This window comes from Pituophis catenifer, unplaced genomic scaffold (genome assembly GCF_029215685.1).
Source record: "Pituophis catenifer annectens isolate HBS135680 unplaced genomic scaffold, rPitCat1.0.hap2 SCAF_2, whole genome shotgun sequence".
Classification (NCBI taxonomy): Eukaryota; Metazoa; Chordata; class Lepidosauria; order Squamata; family Colubridae; genus Pituophis; species Pituophis catenifer.
In genome coordinates this window covers 2,656,272-2,673,217 of record NW_027256882.1, presented here as the reverse complement: position 1 = coordinate 2,673,217, position 16,946 = coordinate 2,656,272, and the positions used below count along the sequence as shown (strand labels likewise).

The 16,946-nt window shown below is 41.8% G+C and overlaps 2 protein-coding genes and 1 pseudogene across 2 annotated transcripts; all 3 read left to right on the top strand.

Annotated features, from left to right (window-relative positions):
* The window catches only part of LOC139311587 (zinc finger protein 208-like), a 59,645-nt pseudogene that overhangs the window by 35,489 nt on the left and 7,210 nt on the right, over window positions 1-16,946 (top strand).
* Window positions 16-16,910, top strand: LOC139311583 (zinc finger protein 197-like; the record flags this gene model as incomplete). The annotated part of the gene is made up of 7 exons (XM_070936045.1): window positions 16-146; window positions 1,994-2,229; window positions 2,366-2,829; window positions 3,110-3,224; window positions 3,334-3,401; window positions 3,854-3,983; window positions 16,513-16,910. Coding segments are annotated over exons 1-7 (1,542 nt in total), but the record flags the coding sequence as incomplete, so codon positions are not given.
* Window positions 6,559-10,941, top strand: TIGD1 (tigger transposable element derived 1). Its single transcript, XM_070936114.1, has 2 exons — window positions 6,559-6,591; window positions 9,155-10,941. The coding sequence occupies exon 2, from the start codon at window positions 9,199-9,201 to the stop codon at window positions 10,879-10,881; it is 1,683 nt and encodes a 560-aa protein (XP_070792215.1). The 5' UTR covers window positions 6,559-6,591; window positions 9,155-9,198; the 3' UTR covers window positions 10,882-10,941.

The window sequence follows — 16,946 nt, the reverse complement described above, 5'->3', positions numbered from 1 at the left end:
ATATAAATGTGTGGAATGAGGAAAGGGTTTCTACAAAAATTAACCACGTTACATGAAAGGATCCACACAGTAGAAAAGCCTTATAAAAGCATGGAGTGTGGAAAGATCATTACTCAGACCAATCTTCTTCCCATACAAATATCCAGGTGGGAGAAGGTGTAGAAATTGTGGAGTATGGAAAGAGCTTCAGATATAATAGTTCCCTTATATATTATAAAAGGATGTACATAGAACAGAAATTAGATATATGTGAGGAGCTTGGAAAGAGCTTCAAGAAAAGTAATGCCCTAATTTTTCAATAAAGATATATTTGGGTGAAAATCCATATAGACTTTCTTGGTTAAATCTATGCATTTCCTATTTGTGTGTTATACATCTAGAGAAGGGAGAAGAAAATTTAAGAGAAAATTGGGCCAAACCCTCACAAGTGGCAGCCTCAGAGATTAAATTAGTAATGGAAAAAAAGTAGCACATGTTTTATTTATAAACCTCAGATTGTTGAAGGTACTGTCATTTGAAGATGAGCCATTGTACATGAAGAATGAAAATCGCAGCTTCCATTTGGGGGTCAAATCCAAAAAAAGGGTCATTTTCCTAATCTCAGCCTCTGCAATTTCATGGGAGTATTGCCTTTAATGGATTTTTGTCAAGTGAGCTAGCTTCTCACAAATGGTTTAATCAAGGTCACTTCCCATAAATTTACTTTATTTCCCCTATTATTCTAATTGTTTTCCTGTCCCTCTCATCTCTTAATATACTCATAGTTTATCACAGGACCCTATGCATTTCTCTCCTCCACAAAAGTTGGAAATTTTGTAGCACAGGGATTGCGGGAGTTTGAAGCAATATTGTACAGATACTTCATGTTCTGAAATATTTCTTCAGTGGGAGGAATGGAGACATTTTTTACTGTGCCTGTTCTGCCTACATCATATTTTTGTGTAAATGTTTCTCTGTAAGAGAGAAAGTCTTGGGGGGAAGTTCGAAAATATCTAAAGTTCTGGTTCAATTTTCGTTTTTAACATTTTGCCTGTACATCACCCAGAGTCTATCTGTGAAGGAAATTGACAATTTCTAAATTTTGTGTGTGTGTGTGTGAGATGTAAAATAGAATAAGAGATATAGAGAGTTATAGGTTGATAGATAGATAGATAGATAGATAGATAGATAGATAGATAGATAGATATAGATAGATTAGATAGATAGCCAGCCAGCCAAATATATGGATAGAAATAGATTATAGATATAGGCAAATAATGATAGAGAAATACATGGCGATAGCCGATAGATGATAGAAATGCATATAAAGAGGACAAATAATGATATATGATAATGATAAAGATATAGATGGACGGATGGATAAATGAGACAAATACACAGACAGAGATAGACAGATGATAAATAGATGATATAAATAAATGTTAGACAAACACATGCATAGAAATGATAAACAGGTAAAGATAAATAGGTAAAGTTAATAGGTAAAGATAAAGGCAGATGATACATAGATACAAAAATGGATATAGATGATACATAGATGATAGACACACATATATAGAGAGAATGATGGATAATAATGATACATAGACAAATGGATATAGATAGACAAATACATGTAGAGAGTAGATAGATAATGATAGATAATAATAGACAAATGAGTAGAGATGGATGGGTAGATAGATGATAAAACATCTTAAAGGCGCCCTTGGCCAGGCCCTTCTTTGTGATGCTGCACAGGCTCAGCACACAAGATGCAAAGCAGGCTCCTTAGGCAGGAAAGGTTCAGAGACATGGAAGTCTGAGGTAAAGTTTACCTCAGAAGATGGTGGGGAAATCAGCGGGAGAGAAAGGGGAATTCTTGGAAAGGGAATAGCAGGGAAACCTTTCAGAGGCGGGAAAAAAGCGCCCCCAATCAAACCCCGCCCCCCCCAATCCTATTGGCTGTTGTTTGGAGAAGCCCCATTTATTTTGCGCTTCTCTCCCGCCTTTCCAGGGAATCCTGTGATGTTAGGCAAAATCCACCAGGGGGCGCCCAAATTAACGCCGGCCGCTTCGCCATTGGGCCGCTGGAGGGCGAAGGTCACGGTTGGCTTTGCAGAGGAGGCGGTGAAGGGAGTGACGTCACAGAGCCTTGCCGCTCTGGGACGCCCCACTCGCTTTCCTTAACCGTTGGAGCTCCGCAGGAGGCGAAAAGGCTGCGGGAGAGCCTCGCTGTCCAAGGGTGCGGAGGTGGGTGGGTGTATCTCTTCCCGTGCAAAGGGAGGCGGAGGAAGGAGAGACCCGCGCCTGGCCCTCCTGCGGGTTCAACCCGGGCAGAATAACCTGCGGTGCTCAGTCCTGCAACAATAGAAACCATCCTATTAAGGAAAAGCGATTGGAGATCCAGAAGATTGCTGGGACCCATTTGGACAGAGAAAAAAAATGGAGACACGACTTTTAGCAAGTGAAGCCACTCCAAAAGGCCTTTGTGCTCTTCGGCCTGGGAGCCGTGGGGAGATCTGGACAAAAAACAGGGAGAAGATCCTGGAGGAGGAAACCATCCTCCATTCAGAAGTTGAGCCCTGCAACTTCAGGAGCCTCCAATACCAGGAGGCTGAAGGTCCCCGAGGACTTTGCAGCAGACTACACGACTTTTGTAGGCGATGGCTGAGACCAGATAAGCACACCAAAGCCCAGATGCTGGACCTGGTGGTTCTGGAGCAGCTCTTGGCTATCCTGCCTCCAGAGATGGAGAGCTGGGTGCGGGAGTGTGGAGCAGAGACCAGCTCCCAGGCAGTGGCCCTGGCGGAAGGCTTCCTCCTGAGCCAGGCAGTGGATCAGAAGGAGCGGGTCAAGTTGGAGGTGAGAGACCTTTATCTCAAGAGTCTAGAAGGGCTTTGAAGGGAAGAAAGAGTTTGAATTCTTCACCCAATCCCTTCCAGACTCTTCTGGCATTGATATCACATGGAGGTGTTTCATTAATCCTTGTAGAACATAGTTCCATTCATTTCCCTCTCAGCTCCTTGATGGATATTGGGCGCTTTGAGGGTGTGTTCGGCGAACAAGAATCCACTTCATGTTGGGTGATGTCCGTAAATTATTCTTCTTTTCCCTTTCCTCCTATTTCAAGTCCTTCACTGTGGAGATCAGAGATCCTGAAGGAAGGAGGAATCCATCAAATCCCCCTGAGGATCTGTTTTTCAGGACGATATCTCAGGAAGAGTCAAGTCAGGACACCTTGGGAGGTAATCGAAGGTCCTTCAATTCCCCAGAGAGATCTCAGCTGTCTGTGTCTTCTTTTCTGTAGAATATATCTTTCTATTTTGTTATTAATCATGAATGTCTTCCTCACAGGGAAACATAGAATGAAGTTTTCTGGTCTTTATGCTGGAGCTGAAACAGTGGTTGAACCTCCAAATCAAGTAAAGGTAAGATAGATTCCTGTTGTCTCTTGCCTTCAGGATGTTAAGATGGTTACAGATCATTCCATTCTTCTATCCCCCCCCCTTGCCTCCCCCTTTGGGTTGTGATATTTTCATGTTTCTGAGCAAAGTGGGAAGGAGATTAGGAGGTTCAAGTTGATCTCAGCAGGTTTGTTTCCTCTGAAAACTCCTGTTGGAACACAATGGTTTGTCATTTCTACCCTCAGACTCTGTTTAGGAAATGCTTTTTAAAGATCATTAGTTAAATTGCTGTGCTGGGTGCTTTTCCTACTATTAGTTTACCAGAAGTAAACTTCTTATTATTCTTTGACCTGGAATTGTACAAGGCTAATCAAAAATAACTAAATGGCCACATTGTAGCATTGCAAATTTTAAAAGCCTTGTTTGTAACCAGGGATACTCCTTGGCTTTTTCTGTTTTTCCTTGTTCAGGAGGGTCTTGTGACCTTCGATGAGGTGGCTGTGCATTTCTCTGAGGAGCAGTTGTCTCAGCTGGATCCTGACCAAAAAATGCTCTATTGGGAAGTCATGCTGGAAAATCAAAGGAACGTGGCCTCTCTGGGTAAGAGTTTGCTACTCTCCAAGTTAATGTTTGGGAAGACATTCTGTAGGTAGATGCCATCAGTTACTTCTTTTTAAAGAAGTCTCCAACCAGATGTCATCTCCTCAGATAGAGAAGGAAAACATCTGGTCTTCTCCTGCTCCAAGACTTGGCTCTGGAGAAAGAGATGGAGTCAGATTGATCTGATAATAGCATGTTAAGAGAAAACAAATCAGCATGACCAGAGTATTTAATAAAATGATAACATTTTATTGCCATTTATTTTATGTTTGTATTTTATTTTATATATTTATTTTATGTTTTCTGTATTTCGTTGGGTTTGAGTAGCCAACTTGCAGTTCTAAATCAATAGCCCACTGTCAGTTATAACATGTTTGTAGCCCATTGAAGTGATGGTTGGCTATGAAAAGTCATAGAGTTGTAATTTGGCATGTATTGCCTGGCTTTTAGAGTATCGGAAGTTGTTGGTCATGTTTAGAAGAGCCGAACCGACTGAAAAGAAAAGGATTTTGAGCAGTGGGAGAAGATGGAAATCAAGGCCGGTGTTTCAGTTTTTGAGAAGGCCAACTTCATGACTTATATCCCTCGATAAAGAGGTTGCTTGTTGATCATGTCTCATGGAACATAAGACATGGTTGACTTGAGAGATGTTGCTTCTAAAGGCAGACTCTCTGTGAGTCTGCCTTTAGCAGACTCTGGTGATGTCTATGGGTGGCTGATATGACCCACGCAGTCACATTTGGGATGAAATGAGATCCAAAATCCCTTCAGTATTTAGGAAAACACACCAGTTATCGTTTGGCCTTCTTTGCCATTTTATGCTGTTGTATGGAGTCAAATATCTTTTGGGGTGGGTTTCACTTAATGTGGTGGATATTAGGAGATTGTTGTTTCACATCGATATGACTTGGTGGTTGCCCCCCTCCTCTCTGTGACAGCCCTCAAGTACTGGAAGATTGCTATCATGTCTTCCCTGGTCCTTCTCTTCACTAGATTAGCCATGCCCAGTTCCTGTAACCATTCTTCATATGTTTTAGCCTCCAGTCCCCTAATCATCTTTGTTGCTCTTCTCTGTACTCTTTCTAGACTGAGTCTCAACATCTTTTTTATAGTGTGGTGACCAAAACTGGGAGCGGTATTTTAGATGTGGTTTTACTAGGGCTTTATAGAGTGGTATTAGTAGCTCATGATGATTGAATCCCTCTGTTAATGCAACTTAGGATTCCATTGGCTTTTGGCTGCCACTGCACACTGCTGGCTCATATATGATATTTATGATTTGAAAATATCTCTCTTTTGGTTATGTGCCCACTAGAAACTTGTTTCTCACTCTTTCCCATGAAGATTTATTTATTTATTTGTTTCCATTTCTATACCGCCCTTCTCCAAATAGGACTCAGGACGGTGAACAGCCAAAGTAAAAAACAGAACATACAAAATTTAAAAACAATTTAAAATAATTAAATATTTTGGCCGTAAATTAAAACAATCCAATTTAAAATCAATTTAAAATTGGGCAGCTCTCTGGTTATTATTCTTTTTCTTAATGTAATGGCTTCCCTACTAGTTGTATTTGTTGTACCCTCAGTGCAGGAGGTCTGCATTTGGCTTGTTGATAAAATGTTTTTATAAAGATCTCTTTTAAAGTGTCCGTCCACCTTAACTATAGCAGATAGCAGGTCAAAGACAGAGAGGACTGTTTGTGCTTTCAGCAGACTTTGGCTGGCTAGAAAGTCAGTTACGTTTCCATTCTTTAGGTTTATTAGATCAATATTCTCACCCTCCTTCTCTGTTAGCTGTGTGGCTGCAGAGCAGATTGTAGCAGTGTTTTCGGAGGAGGAGGGAGGGATCTATGACCTTTTGACCTCTACTTGCAAATCTGTCTCTAAAGCATCATATACAGCAAATTATTTATGGAAATTCTCAGTCATCCAGGTCATGGTTGTCCCAAAGGTGCTTTTTCAAGAGGCAACTGGACTTTCTGTTTTTTCTTTGAAGACGTTTTGCTTCTTATCCAAGAACCTTCTTCAGCTCCGACTGGATGGTCCTTCCATTCCCCACCATCTAGTTAGAGCTCAAGAAGCTTCTTGGATGAGAAGCGAAAAACCAGAAAGTCCAATTGCCTCTTGAAAAAACATCTTTTCGACATATCCAGCAAGGGGAATTGTGGGAGAAGAGATACAGATAATCCTCTAGGTACAACTTTTCATTTAGTGAATTTTCTACAACAACGAATTTATTCAGAAAGGGTGTCGTACGTTTAGAAAATTCAAAACTGTGACCAAAAACGTGCCTCTGTAGCCATGTGACTTGTATTTTTTTTTTTTAAATTTGATTTATATGCCGCCCTTCTCCGGATTCAATCACTGCTGCAGCGACAGCAATTTTTAACTCTGTGACTTGCCTGTGCGGTTCGGGGTTATGAAACGTAATTTCCTAAAGCTGGCAGGGGTTTTGGTTTTTTGTCCCTGGTAGCATGGCCAAACAAGATCCAGTGATTTTTGCATTCGGCACGAGTTTGTTTTTGTTTTGTTTTTTTGGTGCTGAATGGAGGCTCTATTGCTGCTGCTGCCGCCGCCTGGAGGACTGGAGTACTAGAATTGCTTCTGTAAGTACTGTACTTTAAAATATTCTCTTTTTTTTTATTTTATAGTACTATACTGTTTGTAAGCACTTTGCAAACTGCTCTGCTTCCTTTTATGTAACTTTCTTTGCAAATGATTGTGTTTGTAAGTACAGTGCTTTAAAAAGATAAAAGTTTGCTTGCATTTGCCTTGAAACTGCTTGTAGAAATGCTAGCCAGTATCTACACAAAGGATTCTACAATGTTGTGTTTCCTTGCTTTTTTTTTTGGAGATTAGTGTATATTACTGTAGATCAGGGGTGTCAAACTCGATTTCATTGAGGGCCACATCAGGGTTGTCTTTGACTTCGGGGGCTGGGTTGGGCATGGCCAGTTCGACGTCACTCATGTCAGGGGCACCTGTGGTGGTCCGAACTCTCTACCAGTGAAAACGGGCTCCCGAGCTCCGCTTCCAGCTGTGATAACCTCCAGTAACCCTCTCCCAGCAAAAATGGAGCTCACCACGGGCTTCACAAGCTTTGTTTCCGGCTATGACAGCCTCCTACAACCCGCTGCCAGGCAAAACAGAGCTCGTGAGGGCTGCACACAGCCCTCCCAAGCTCCATTTTCACTGGCAGAGGTACTGCAGGCCGGGCCTTCGCTGTTTCCAAGGCAGTCCCGTGGACCAGATCTAAGTATCTCACAGGCCGGATTCGGCCCATGGGCCTTGAATTTGACACCCCTGCTGTAGATAGTTTGTAGGACTACTACATTTTTTGTTGTGGCCCGTCAGCGGCCTGTGCAGTAGCTGATTCTGAGGAGGCTGGTGTGGTGCTGCGCCAGCAGCTTGTGCAGCTGGCACTCAAGTCAGACAATGAGGAGGCTGGAGAAAATGTGGGTGCCAGAGGCAGGGATTTAGCCAGGGCCTTCAGAACCTTCAGAAGCTCCCTTAAGTGAAGTGGACGAAGAGGAGGAGCCTCTTCTCGATGCATGGGTGCGCAGAGCTGCCAAAAGGCAGGAGTGGCTCCTTAGGAGGAGGTCGTGTCAAGAATAAGGCTTGGGGCTAATTGGCCACTCCCTTAGCCTATTTAAGGAGGAACGCCATCAAGCTATTTGAATGGAACAACGGTTCACTCTCCTTCGTGCCTTGCTTTTAGTTCGGCTGCTGGGCTTTCTGCCAACCATAGTACGATTGTGATTACTTTATCTGAGGATTCTTGTAGGCTGTTAAGAAAGTTAATTAACAACCTTTGCTTGAAAAACTGATTTTATTTTAGTAAACCAAAGTTTGTACAGGCTTTGTGTGTGCTGCGTTCTTTGGGGTCTGTAGCTGGGGCAGAACATTTTTTGGGAAATATGGCATTGCTCAATTTCCTATTTTCCAATGGCAAAGAACTGCTGGCAAAAACCTCCAGAATGAGCTGAAGTTAGCAAAAGGCAATTACAATGAAAAAGAGGAGACGGGATACATAGAATTTTTTTTATAAGTATGATGCGCTGCAGTGCTTCTGTAAGATAAGCATTTTATTTTCTGTATGTACTGTACTGTCTTAATCTTGGGGACTGTTGTTGATCTAGGACACGGGCGTCAACCTCGCGGTGGCACGTTGCCATCACGTGACGTTTCGCAACGGTTTCCCCCTTCGTGGAGCTGGGGTGGGCGTGGCCTGTGCGTGACGCATCTGGCCTGCAGGCCGCCAGTTTGACACCCCTGATCTAGGAGGTTTATTTTATTCTAATTCATTTTATATTTATACTATTTTTTTTTATTTTTATTTAAACAATCTAGTATACAGTAAAGTATTGTAACCTGAATTTATGTCTTGGGATTTTCTGGAGCCTTAAACACGTTCCTATTTTACTTTCTCTGTATTTTCCACAGCAGTAGAAGACCAACTATAGTACTATATACTGTTTAGCATTTATTCTCCCCCACCCAACCACCCCCAAAATATAATAGCCCTGTATTTGGTCCTGTACTATTGTTAGAAAAGGCAGAAAGCAGATGGAAGTGTGTTGAAGGCTCCCATTGCTCCTTCTCTTTTACAGTATTCTTCTTCTTTTAAAGAGAAAGAAAAGTATAGTGTAAAATATTTTTAAAAAAAAAAAAAAATTAACGCACATAAACTGCTCCAGCATGTTTTCTTTTCTCCTTAGTGTTGTATCTCTTCTCTAAACTGCTGATTTTCAAATTTACAAGCTATTTATATGAGGGTTTTTTAAAATCCTTTTCTATGAAGCCTGGCTTTTCCTCCCAAGCGGACTGTATGGAGAGTTTGGCCTTCACAATTCACTCTCTCCCGTTTGTTAAGAATCAGATTCCTTGTGTGCATGAAGGGGAAAAAAATAACTAAGTGGAGCAGTTAAGAACAAAGATGGACTATATGAAGCAATGTTTAATGACAGTACTGTAAATAAAAGACTTCCAAATACCGGACAGTATGTTGCTGCTAGAGTGACCATTCCTATGCTTTTGTCAAGGAAAAGAAATTTTTGATAGAGAAGGAAAACACATTCTTGCATCACAATACTGCCCTCCCCCACCATAAAATTGAACTTTCTGTAAACAATTCTGAACCAGTCTCTCTCTCTATATATCTGTTTACAGGACAAGATACTGTACTTTTCCATCAACTCTTTCTTTGGCTAGAAATGTCCTCGCAAGAAGAGAGATCAAGCTCTACTTCAGCTCAACATGGAGGCAAGAAACAAAGGAAAAGAATCAATTTGGACTTGAAAATGAAAATAATTAAAGCCCATGAGGAGGGGAAGAAGGTAAAGACCATAGGAGAAGAAGAAGGGCTGGCCTGTTCCACCGTATGCACGATCCTTAAGGATAAAGAAAAGATAAAAGAGGCGATTAAATCAGCTCCAAGAACAGATGCCATCATCACGAGAAATAGGACAGGCCTCCTTTCAAAAACAGAACAGCTCCTGGTGCTTTGGATCGATGATCAGATCCAAAAAAGAATTCCAATCAGTCTTCACCGGATTCAGGCAAAGGCACGCAGCGTTTTTGAAACGCTAAAGCAAGGCGCAGGGGAGGAGTGTAGTGAGACATTTGGAGCCAGCCGTGGCTGGTTTGTGCGATTTCAGAAACGATATAATTACTATAACATACGAACCACAGGGGAAGCTGTGAGTACTGATGAAGAAGCTGCCCAACACTTTCCAGACAAACTGGATGAAATTGTAGTAGAGGGCAACTACACACCACAGCAGATTTTTAATGTGGATGAAACTGGGCTGTATTGGAAGAAAATGCCAGAGCGGACTTACATCCACAGAGAGGCCAAAACAATGCCTGGATCTAAAGCACTGAAGGACAAGATAACATTGCTGTTGGGCGGAAATGTCTCTGGGTTCAAGTTGAAGCCATTGCTGATCCATAGATCAGAGAATCCTCATGCCTTCAAAAACATAAATAAGCACGCTCTCCCAGTGTATTACAGATCCAATAAGAAGGCGTGGGTGACACAAGTAATCTTTGAGGATTGGTTTATGACCTGCTTTGTACCACAAGTAAGGACCTATTGCTTAGAGAACAGCATTCCTTTCAGAGTACTCCTACTTCTGGATGATGCCCCTGGACATCCCCCACATCTCGGCAATCTCTACCCTCACGTGAAAGTAGTCTATCTCCCCAAAAACACGACTCCCCTCCTACAACCTATGGATCAGGGAGCGATTGCAACTTTTAAGGCACACTACTTACGGGCTACATTTGCCAAAGCCACAGCTGCGATGGAAAAAGAGGAAATAACCTTGAGTGACTTTTGGAAAAGTTACAATATCCTTCACTGCGTCCAAAACATTGGAGCAGCCTGGCGGGATGTCACTACAGAATGTATGCAAGGGATTTGGAGAAAATGTTTGAAACGTTTTGCTGTATTGGTAAAAAATTGGGAAGGTTTCGACCAAAAGGAAAATTTACAAGTCATCAGTCAGGACATTGTAACATTGGCCAAATCCCTTGATTTAGATATTGATGCTCGGGATGTGGAAGATTGGATTGCATACACTGAGGGGGAGCTTTCTAATGAAGAATTAATACAACTACAAAATCAGTTGGAAGGACAAGGGGAGGTGGAGGCAGGAGAAGATGAAGACGAGGAGGAGGAAGAGGAAGATGGAGGAGGAGGAGTTTGTGTCCCTAAAAAGTTAACATTAAAAGAACTGGCAGAGTTTTTCTCCAAAATGAACCATGTGTTATCTTTTTTGAGTGACATTGATCCCAACGAAGAACGTGTGGGTAGAATCCAAAGAGAAATCAATAACATTTTGAAATGTTACCAAGAAATATATGAAGCTAAACAAAAGCAACAACAACAATAGCGCAAACAACTTGTCAGGTTTCGATGCTATCTCAAAATAAATGAATTTCCAAACTGCCGATCTTTAAGGAAATTTTCTCTTTATTTGAGCACAGCGATCTGATCCTAGCTCTTTCGCGGTCAGTACTGACCTTTACCCCCCAATCCCTTCCTTTCCGATCCCCAATTCTCTGCTTCTCATTGGCTATCTTCCAATTCACTTTCCTGATCTCTTCTTCGTCAGATCACAGGAATGTCTCCCCCCCCTTTCCCATCTCCGAGGAGACAGAATCTTCAAAGGGATTTAGTAGGCAAAAGTTCAAGCTTCTCCTCTCTTTATATATGTCAGTGCTGGGACGCTGACACAACTCTTATAGGATTCCTCCAGAAAACCAGAGCACTTTCATCCCCATCTACCTCAACAATCCTGGATGAGCCTCGGCCCTCAACCAGTTTTTCCACCTCTCAGACCTCAACAAAGAGGACTAATTTTGATTTTTTTTCACTGCACTAATGCTTTCGCTTTTATTGTATTTCAATGTTTTGTACTTTATTTTTCAGTTATTGAAGACTATTTATTTATATACTAATTATTAAAACATTTTATACATACAGTAATGTTAATAATGTTCATTTCTTTGAAGAGAAACAGAGGGGAGAAGTGTGTAAGGTGCAGGTAATTTGGTTTAAAGGGAGGGGGGGAGAAGGTTCAGGTACAGGTTGCAACCTCAATTTATAACACAATTGAGCCCCAAATTTCTGTTGTTAAGTGAAACATTTGTTAAGTGAGTTTTGCCCCATTTTACAATGGGGCAACTTTCTTGTTCCGGTTGTTAAATGAATCACTGCAGTTGATAAGTTAGAAACCCAGTTGTTAAGTGAATCTGTCCTCCCCATTGATTTTGCTTGTCAAAAGGTCACAAAAGGGGATCACCTGACCCCAGGACCTGCACCAGTCATAAATATGAACCAGTTGCCAAGTGTCTGAATTTTGATCATATGATCATGGGGATGCTGCAAAAGTCGTAACTGTGAAAATTGGTCATAAGTCACATTTTTCATTGTCGTAACTTTGGTCACTAAATGAACTGTTGTAAGTCGAGGACTACCTGTACTTAAAAGGGTTGGCTGTCTGCTCATTAGGTAACTCAACTTTCAACTGTTTCGTGGGCTTGGAACTGCCTTGTGTTGCCGATTGTACATAACATGTATTGCTTTGTCTTCCCGTGTTCTCAACTCTTTCCCAGCTCTTTCTGAATATGGGGTCTCCAATAAGACAGCAAGGGGACGGAGATATTTAAAACAAAGGATTAAAACTACAGTGATAAAAATAAAGTCCTTCAGATGCTGCCACACACACACCATTTCAGCCTTCTCCATCAAGCCTGCAATTCTCAAAAAAAATCTCCTTCTCCTTCAATTCTGTCAGCAATAAATTGACTTCCAATCCACCCAATTGCAAATCTGACTTTTAGTTGCTATTACCTGTAGCTGAGTATCATCCATAGGCTGATTTATGACTGTTGTTAAATCAGCAAACCTTTCATCTAAATTTTCATTTAGAGCTTGTAAGTTGAAAAGCATTTTTTTCCAAGATTCCAGGAAGGCATTGACATTTAAGTTGATCTGGCTTTATTGCTGTTTCTAATGTTTCCCTGAAAATAAGCCCTATCCTGAAAATAAGCCCTAGTATGTTATATGTGTGTGCCTAATATAAGTCCTAGCCCCCAAAATAAGCCCTACTTAAGAGCCTGTGCAGCCGCCATTCCGTCTAGCTGCTCATGGTGCCGCAGCCAGGAAGCGAGGCAAGGAGTGGTGGAGCTGCCCCCCTGCTCTGGCTTACCTCAGGGCCCCCGCAGCCAGGCCATCCATTCCCTGAAAGCTGCCTAGTGACAGCAGCACCAGCAGCCATGCGCAGCAAGTGCCTACATGGCTACCGGCCCACTTCTTCTACTTGGTCATAGCTACAATGGAGCAGGAGGTGGAGTGGTGTGTGGGTGCCGTGGCCTTGAGTCGAGGTAGGTGTTGGGGCATGGGTGGCCTGGCTGCAGGGACCCTGGAGTAAGCTAGTGCAGGATGTGTGGGGCACCCTCCACCTCGCAGCGGCAGCATTGGCTGCCACACAGCCTCCTGTTCAGTCACGAGCAAGCAGAAGAAGTGGGCCTCCCGTACATGGAAAAAAATAAGACACCCCCCAAAATAAGCCCTAGTTCTTATTTTTTCCAAAAGAAAAAAGACCAGATCTTTTTTTTTTAATTAAACTTTATTGTTAAAAAGAAAAAACATTTAAAAAACATACAAGTTTCTCTCAATCGAGAAACAAATTTACATATACAGTACATAAACTTCACCTATTGACTAATTTCCATTATTCTATATAAATATGTGTATTATATGTACATATATACAAACATACAATCAAATATTCCATATTCTATACCTCTGACAGTGCTGTTTTTTGTTATATTAATTTCTTCTAAATTTCGTCTCTACCCATTTCCTTTCCTCTGGTTTATCCATTGGTACCATCTGTTCCATGTTTCATGATATTTAGAGTCCTCCTTATCCTGTAACTCTAAAGTTAGTCTGTCCATCTCTGCGCATGTATATATTTTTTGTATTAATTCCTGATCTGTTGGCAGTCGATCGCTTTTCCAAAATTGTGCTAGTGCTAATCTTGCTGCCGCAAAAAGACCAGATCTTATTTTCAGGGAAACACAGTAGAAAATCTTTGCAGCAGAAATTTATTGTAAATATAAATCAAATCAGGTCACTTTTACTACCAAGGAAAAAGCATTTCCGTCAATTTCCATCTGGCAAAAATGAAAGTGTTTCATAACTCCGAAGTAAAGCAGTAAGAAAAAGTAAAAAGTTCACAGTCTAGCAATGGGGTATAAGATAAATGAGTGTTTTATCAGACAATTAATTAAAGATGTAAGTCAAAAGGGGGAAAAAGTTCAAGTGTTGTCTTGGGTCACTCCTAGTTGCTCCCATTTAAATGTGGGGAGTGTGCCAGTAAAGAACCAGCTTTGGCAGCAAAGTTAGCTGTTTGTAGGCAAGAGATAAAAAAATCATCCTGCCATTTGGCATGCCATTTTTTGGAATATTGCCACTGATTTCAATTTTTTGGACCAAAGTGCTTTCCTAGCTATCCTAGGAATGATGTTTCTTCAGGCTCTTGGGTTAGTGACTTCCTTTTCATTTCTATCCTGACCCTTGGGGCTAAATCAGTGACAGTGAACCTATGACACACACGTGAAAGATGTCATTCCATGAAGTTTTCACCAAAGCCTAACCTGAACTATTTTCAAAAGCACACCCAATTCTTATACGATTTTTGAAGGATAAGAACAATGAGGAGGGCTCTCATGCACCATCTGAAGATCGTGTGAAAGAGCCATGTTCTCATGTGGCCTTTGGAGCCTCCAAAAATTGTGCAAGAACAGGACTTCCTTTCATGCAGTTTTAGAGGCTGCAGAAGCGATCAAAGAGCATTCTCTGAATCCAGTTCAAGAACGAAGGCCTTCTGCAATGTGATTCACAATGGCCTTGGGCAATCCGCACAGAACAGGAGTCAACAGATAGAGAACGCTACCCGAAATTAAAACAAGGTGCAGCAGACCCTGGGGAGCCCTGGGCTGTGGGGCAATGACTGTGCATTTGAGGGGAAGCATCGGAGCGAGGGGTGAAGTTGAAGCATGAGCCTCTACTTCAAGCCCAAGTTTGTATTGCTGCTGAGTACCACTGTTTAGGGTGACCTAGATGGAGAAGAGATAAGAGTATTTCTCTTTTAGTGGAGTGGCAGAAGGGTATGTATGTTAACACCAGTAGACTCAGGTTAGGCCTTTTGGACATATCAAACCCATATGTTTCACCACCATTGGGATAAGTGATGTTTTTCCATTGCAAAGTTGAACGATAATAGGAGTACTCCTGATTTTTTTCTCTGTGGCTAAGTGATTTTGGCAAGAGAAAATAAATAGTAAGGAGAAGGCAGTTTGGATAGGAAAAGGAGCCTGGATAGCTCTGTGGACAAGGCACTGTAATTTAACACCAGCTGTCTGCAATTAAAGTAAGTTCGAATCTTGCCAGGCTCAAGGTTGACTCAGCCTTCCATCCTTTCTAAGGTAGGTAAATTGAGGACCCAGTTTGTGGGGGCAATTTATTTTAATTTTTTATTTTATTTTATTTTATTAAATTTCTATACTGCCCTTCTCCCAAAGGACTCAGGGCGGTGAACAGCCAAAAGATAAAACACAGAAATACAAAATTTAAAATAGATTAAAACAGATTAAACAATTTGGCTAAATTTTAAAAATATCCCATAATTAAACAAAATTAGTGTTTAAAATTTAAATTTTCAAATTTTAAAAGGGAGAAGATTTAGGCCAGGCCAGCTTGATGAAATAAAAACGTTTTAAGCGCGCGGCGGAAGATGCGCAGATCCGGGATCCTCCGTATCTCCGGGGGGAGCTCGTTCCAGATCGTAGGTGCCCCCACAGAGAAGGCTCTCCCCCTGGGGGCCGCCAGTCGACATTGTTTGGCCGACGGCACCCGGAGGAGCCCCTCTCTATGGGAGCGTACTGGCCGGTGGGAGGCTATTGGTGGTAGATAACCAGGTCCTAAGCCATGGAGCGCTTTAAAGGTGGTAACCAGAACCTTGAAGCGCACTCGGAAGACCACCGGGAGACAGTGCAGTTCGCGCAGGAGAGGTGTTACATGGGAGCTCCACGTTGCTCCCATAACCACCCGCGCGGCCACACTGCGCCAGTTGGAGCCTCCGAGTGCACCTCAAGGGGAGCCCCATGTAGAGAGCATTACAATAGTCCAGACGAGAGGTGACGAGGGCATGAGTGACCGTGTGTAGGGAGTCCCGATCTAGAAAGGGACGCAACTGGCGGATCAGGCGAACCTGATGAAAAATCCTCCTGGACACGGCCGTCAAGTGCTCTTCTAGAGACAGCCGTGAATCCAGGAGGACGCCCAAGTTGCGAACCCTTTCCGTGGGGGCCAATGATTCGCCCCCAATAGTCAGCGATGGCATCAGCTGACTATATCGGGACGTCGGAAACCACAGCCACTCAGTCTTGGATGGGTTGAGCCTGAGCCTGTTCCTCCCCATCCAGATCTGTACGGCCTCCAGGCACCGGGACATCACTTCAAGGGCATCGTTGGGGTGGTATAAGCTGACTTTGTAAAAATATATAAAAGTATGAAGGCTATTGCTTAACGCACTGTAAGCCGCCCTGAGTCTCCGGAGAAGGGCGGCATATAAATCAATTTTTTTTAAAAAAAGGGCTTGTTTCAAAAATTTTTAGGTTTCACAGGTCTCTGCTGAAATTAACGGACTCTAATAAATATTAGGCTATCTCCTAATATCTCCCTGGATGTTTCCTCTGATTATTGCTTAAGTGAGAACTAGGTCTAGATGAGATTTGAATATGTATCGGTAATTGTAGAGAAAGAGATATTTTCTAGATACAATATTTCCAAAGCTTTTATGGCTTATGAATATAGAAGTTGTATTTTCTATACCAAGTCAATATATACCAAATGTGCAATATATTAGAATTTCACAAAAATTAAGATGAAGATTGATACAACTTCCTACATTTTGATGTTATTCACTAGTCATTTTTCTTTTCCTTTGCAGGTAATAATGCACAGGAGAATCAAGATTCCTTTGAACTATTCCAACTGATCAATACTGGAGATGGAATGGAGAAGTCAGCAATTCGAAAGGAAATAGAAAGACATGAAAGAAACCTGTTAAATAACTGGAATCAGGAAAGCTCATCTTCTATTGATGATTTGATGCAAGACTTTCTTGCCCAAGAAGGGGGTAAAAATAACTATATTAGGAAAAGTGTGAAACTAATCAAAGCTAAATTACAAGTAAACGAACAATATCCAATCCAAAACAAACAAGATGCTATAAGCAGACACAACGGAAAAAATTACACTGGGACTTTCACTCTTTCTCTTGGAAATCGGTCCCTTATATCTCAAAAAGGGATCCAAATAGAAGAGAAACCTAATGAATGTGTGGAATGTGGGAAAAGTCAACATACTTTCCATAAAATAATA

Bases quoted from the DNA above. Each gene is read 5' to 3' on its own strand.
- TIGD1 (XM_070936114.1), top strand. From the start codon at position 9,199: ATGTCCTCGCAAGAAGAGAGATCAAGCTCTACTTCAGCTCAACATGGA.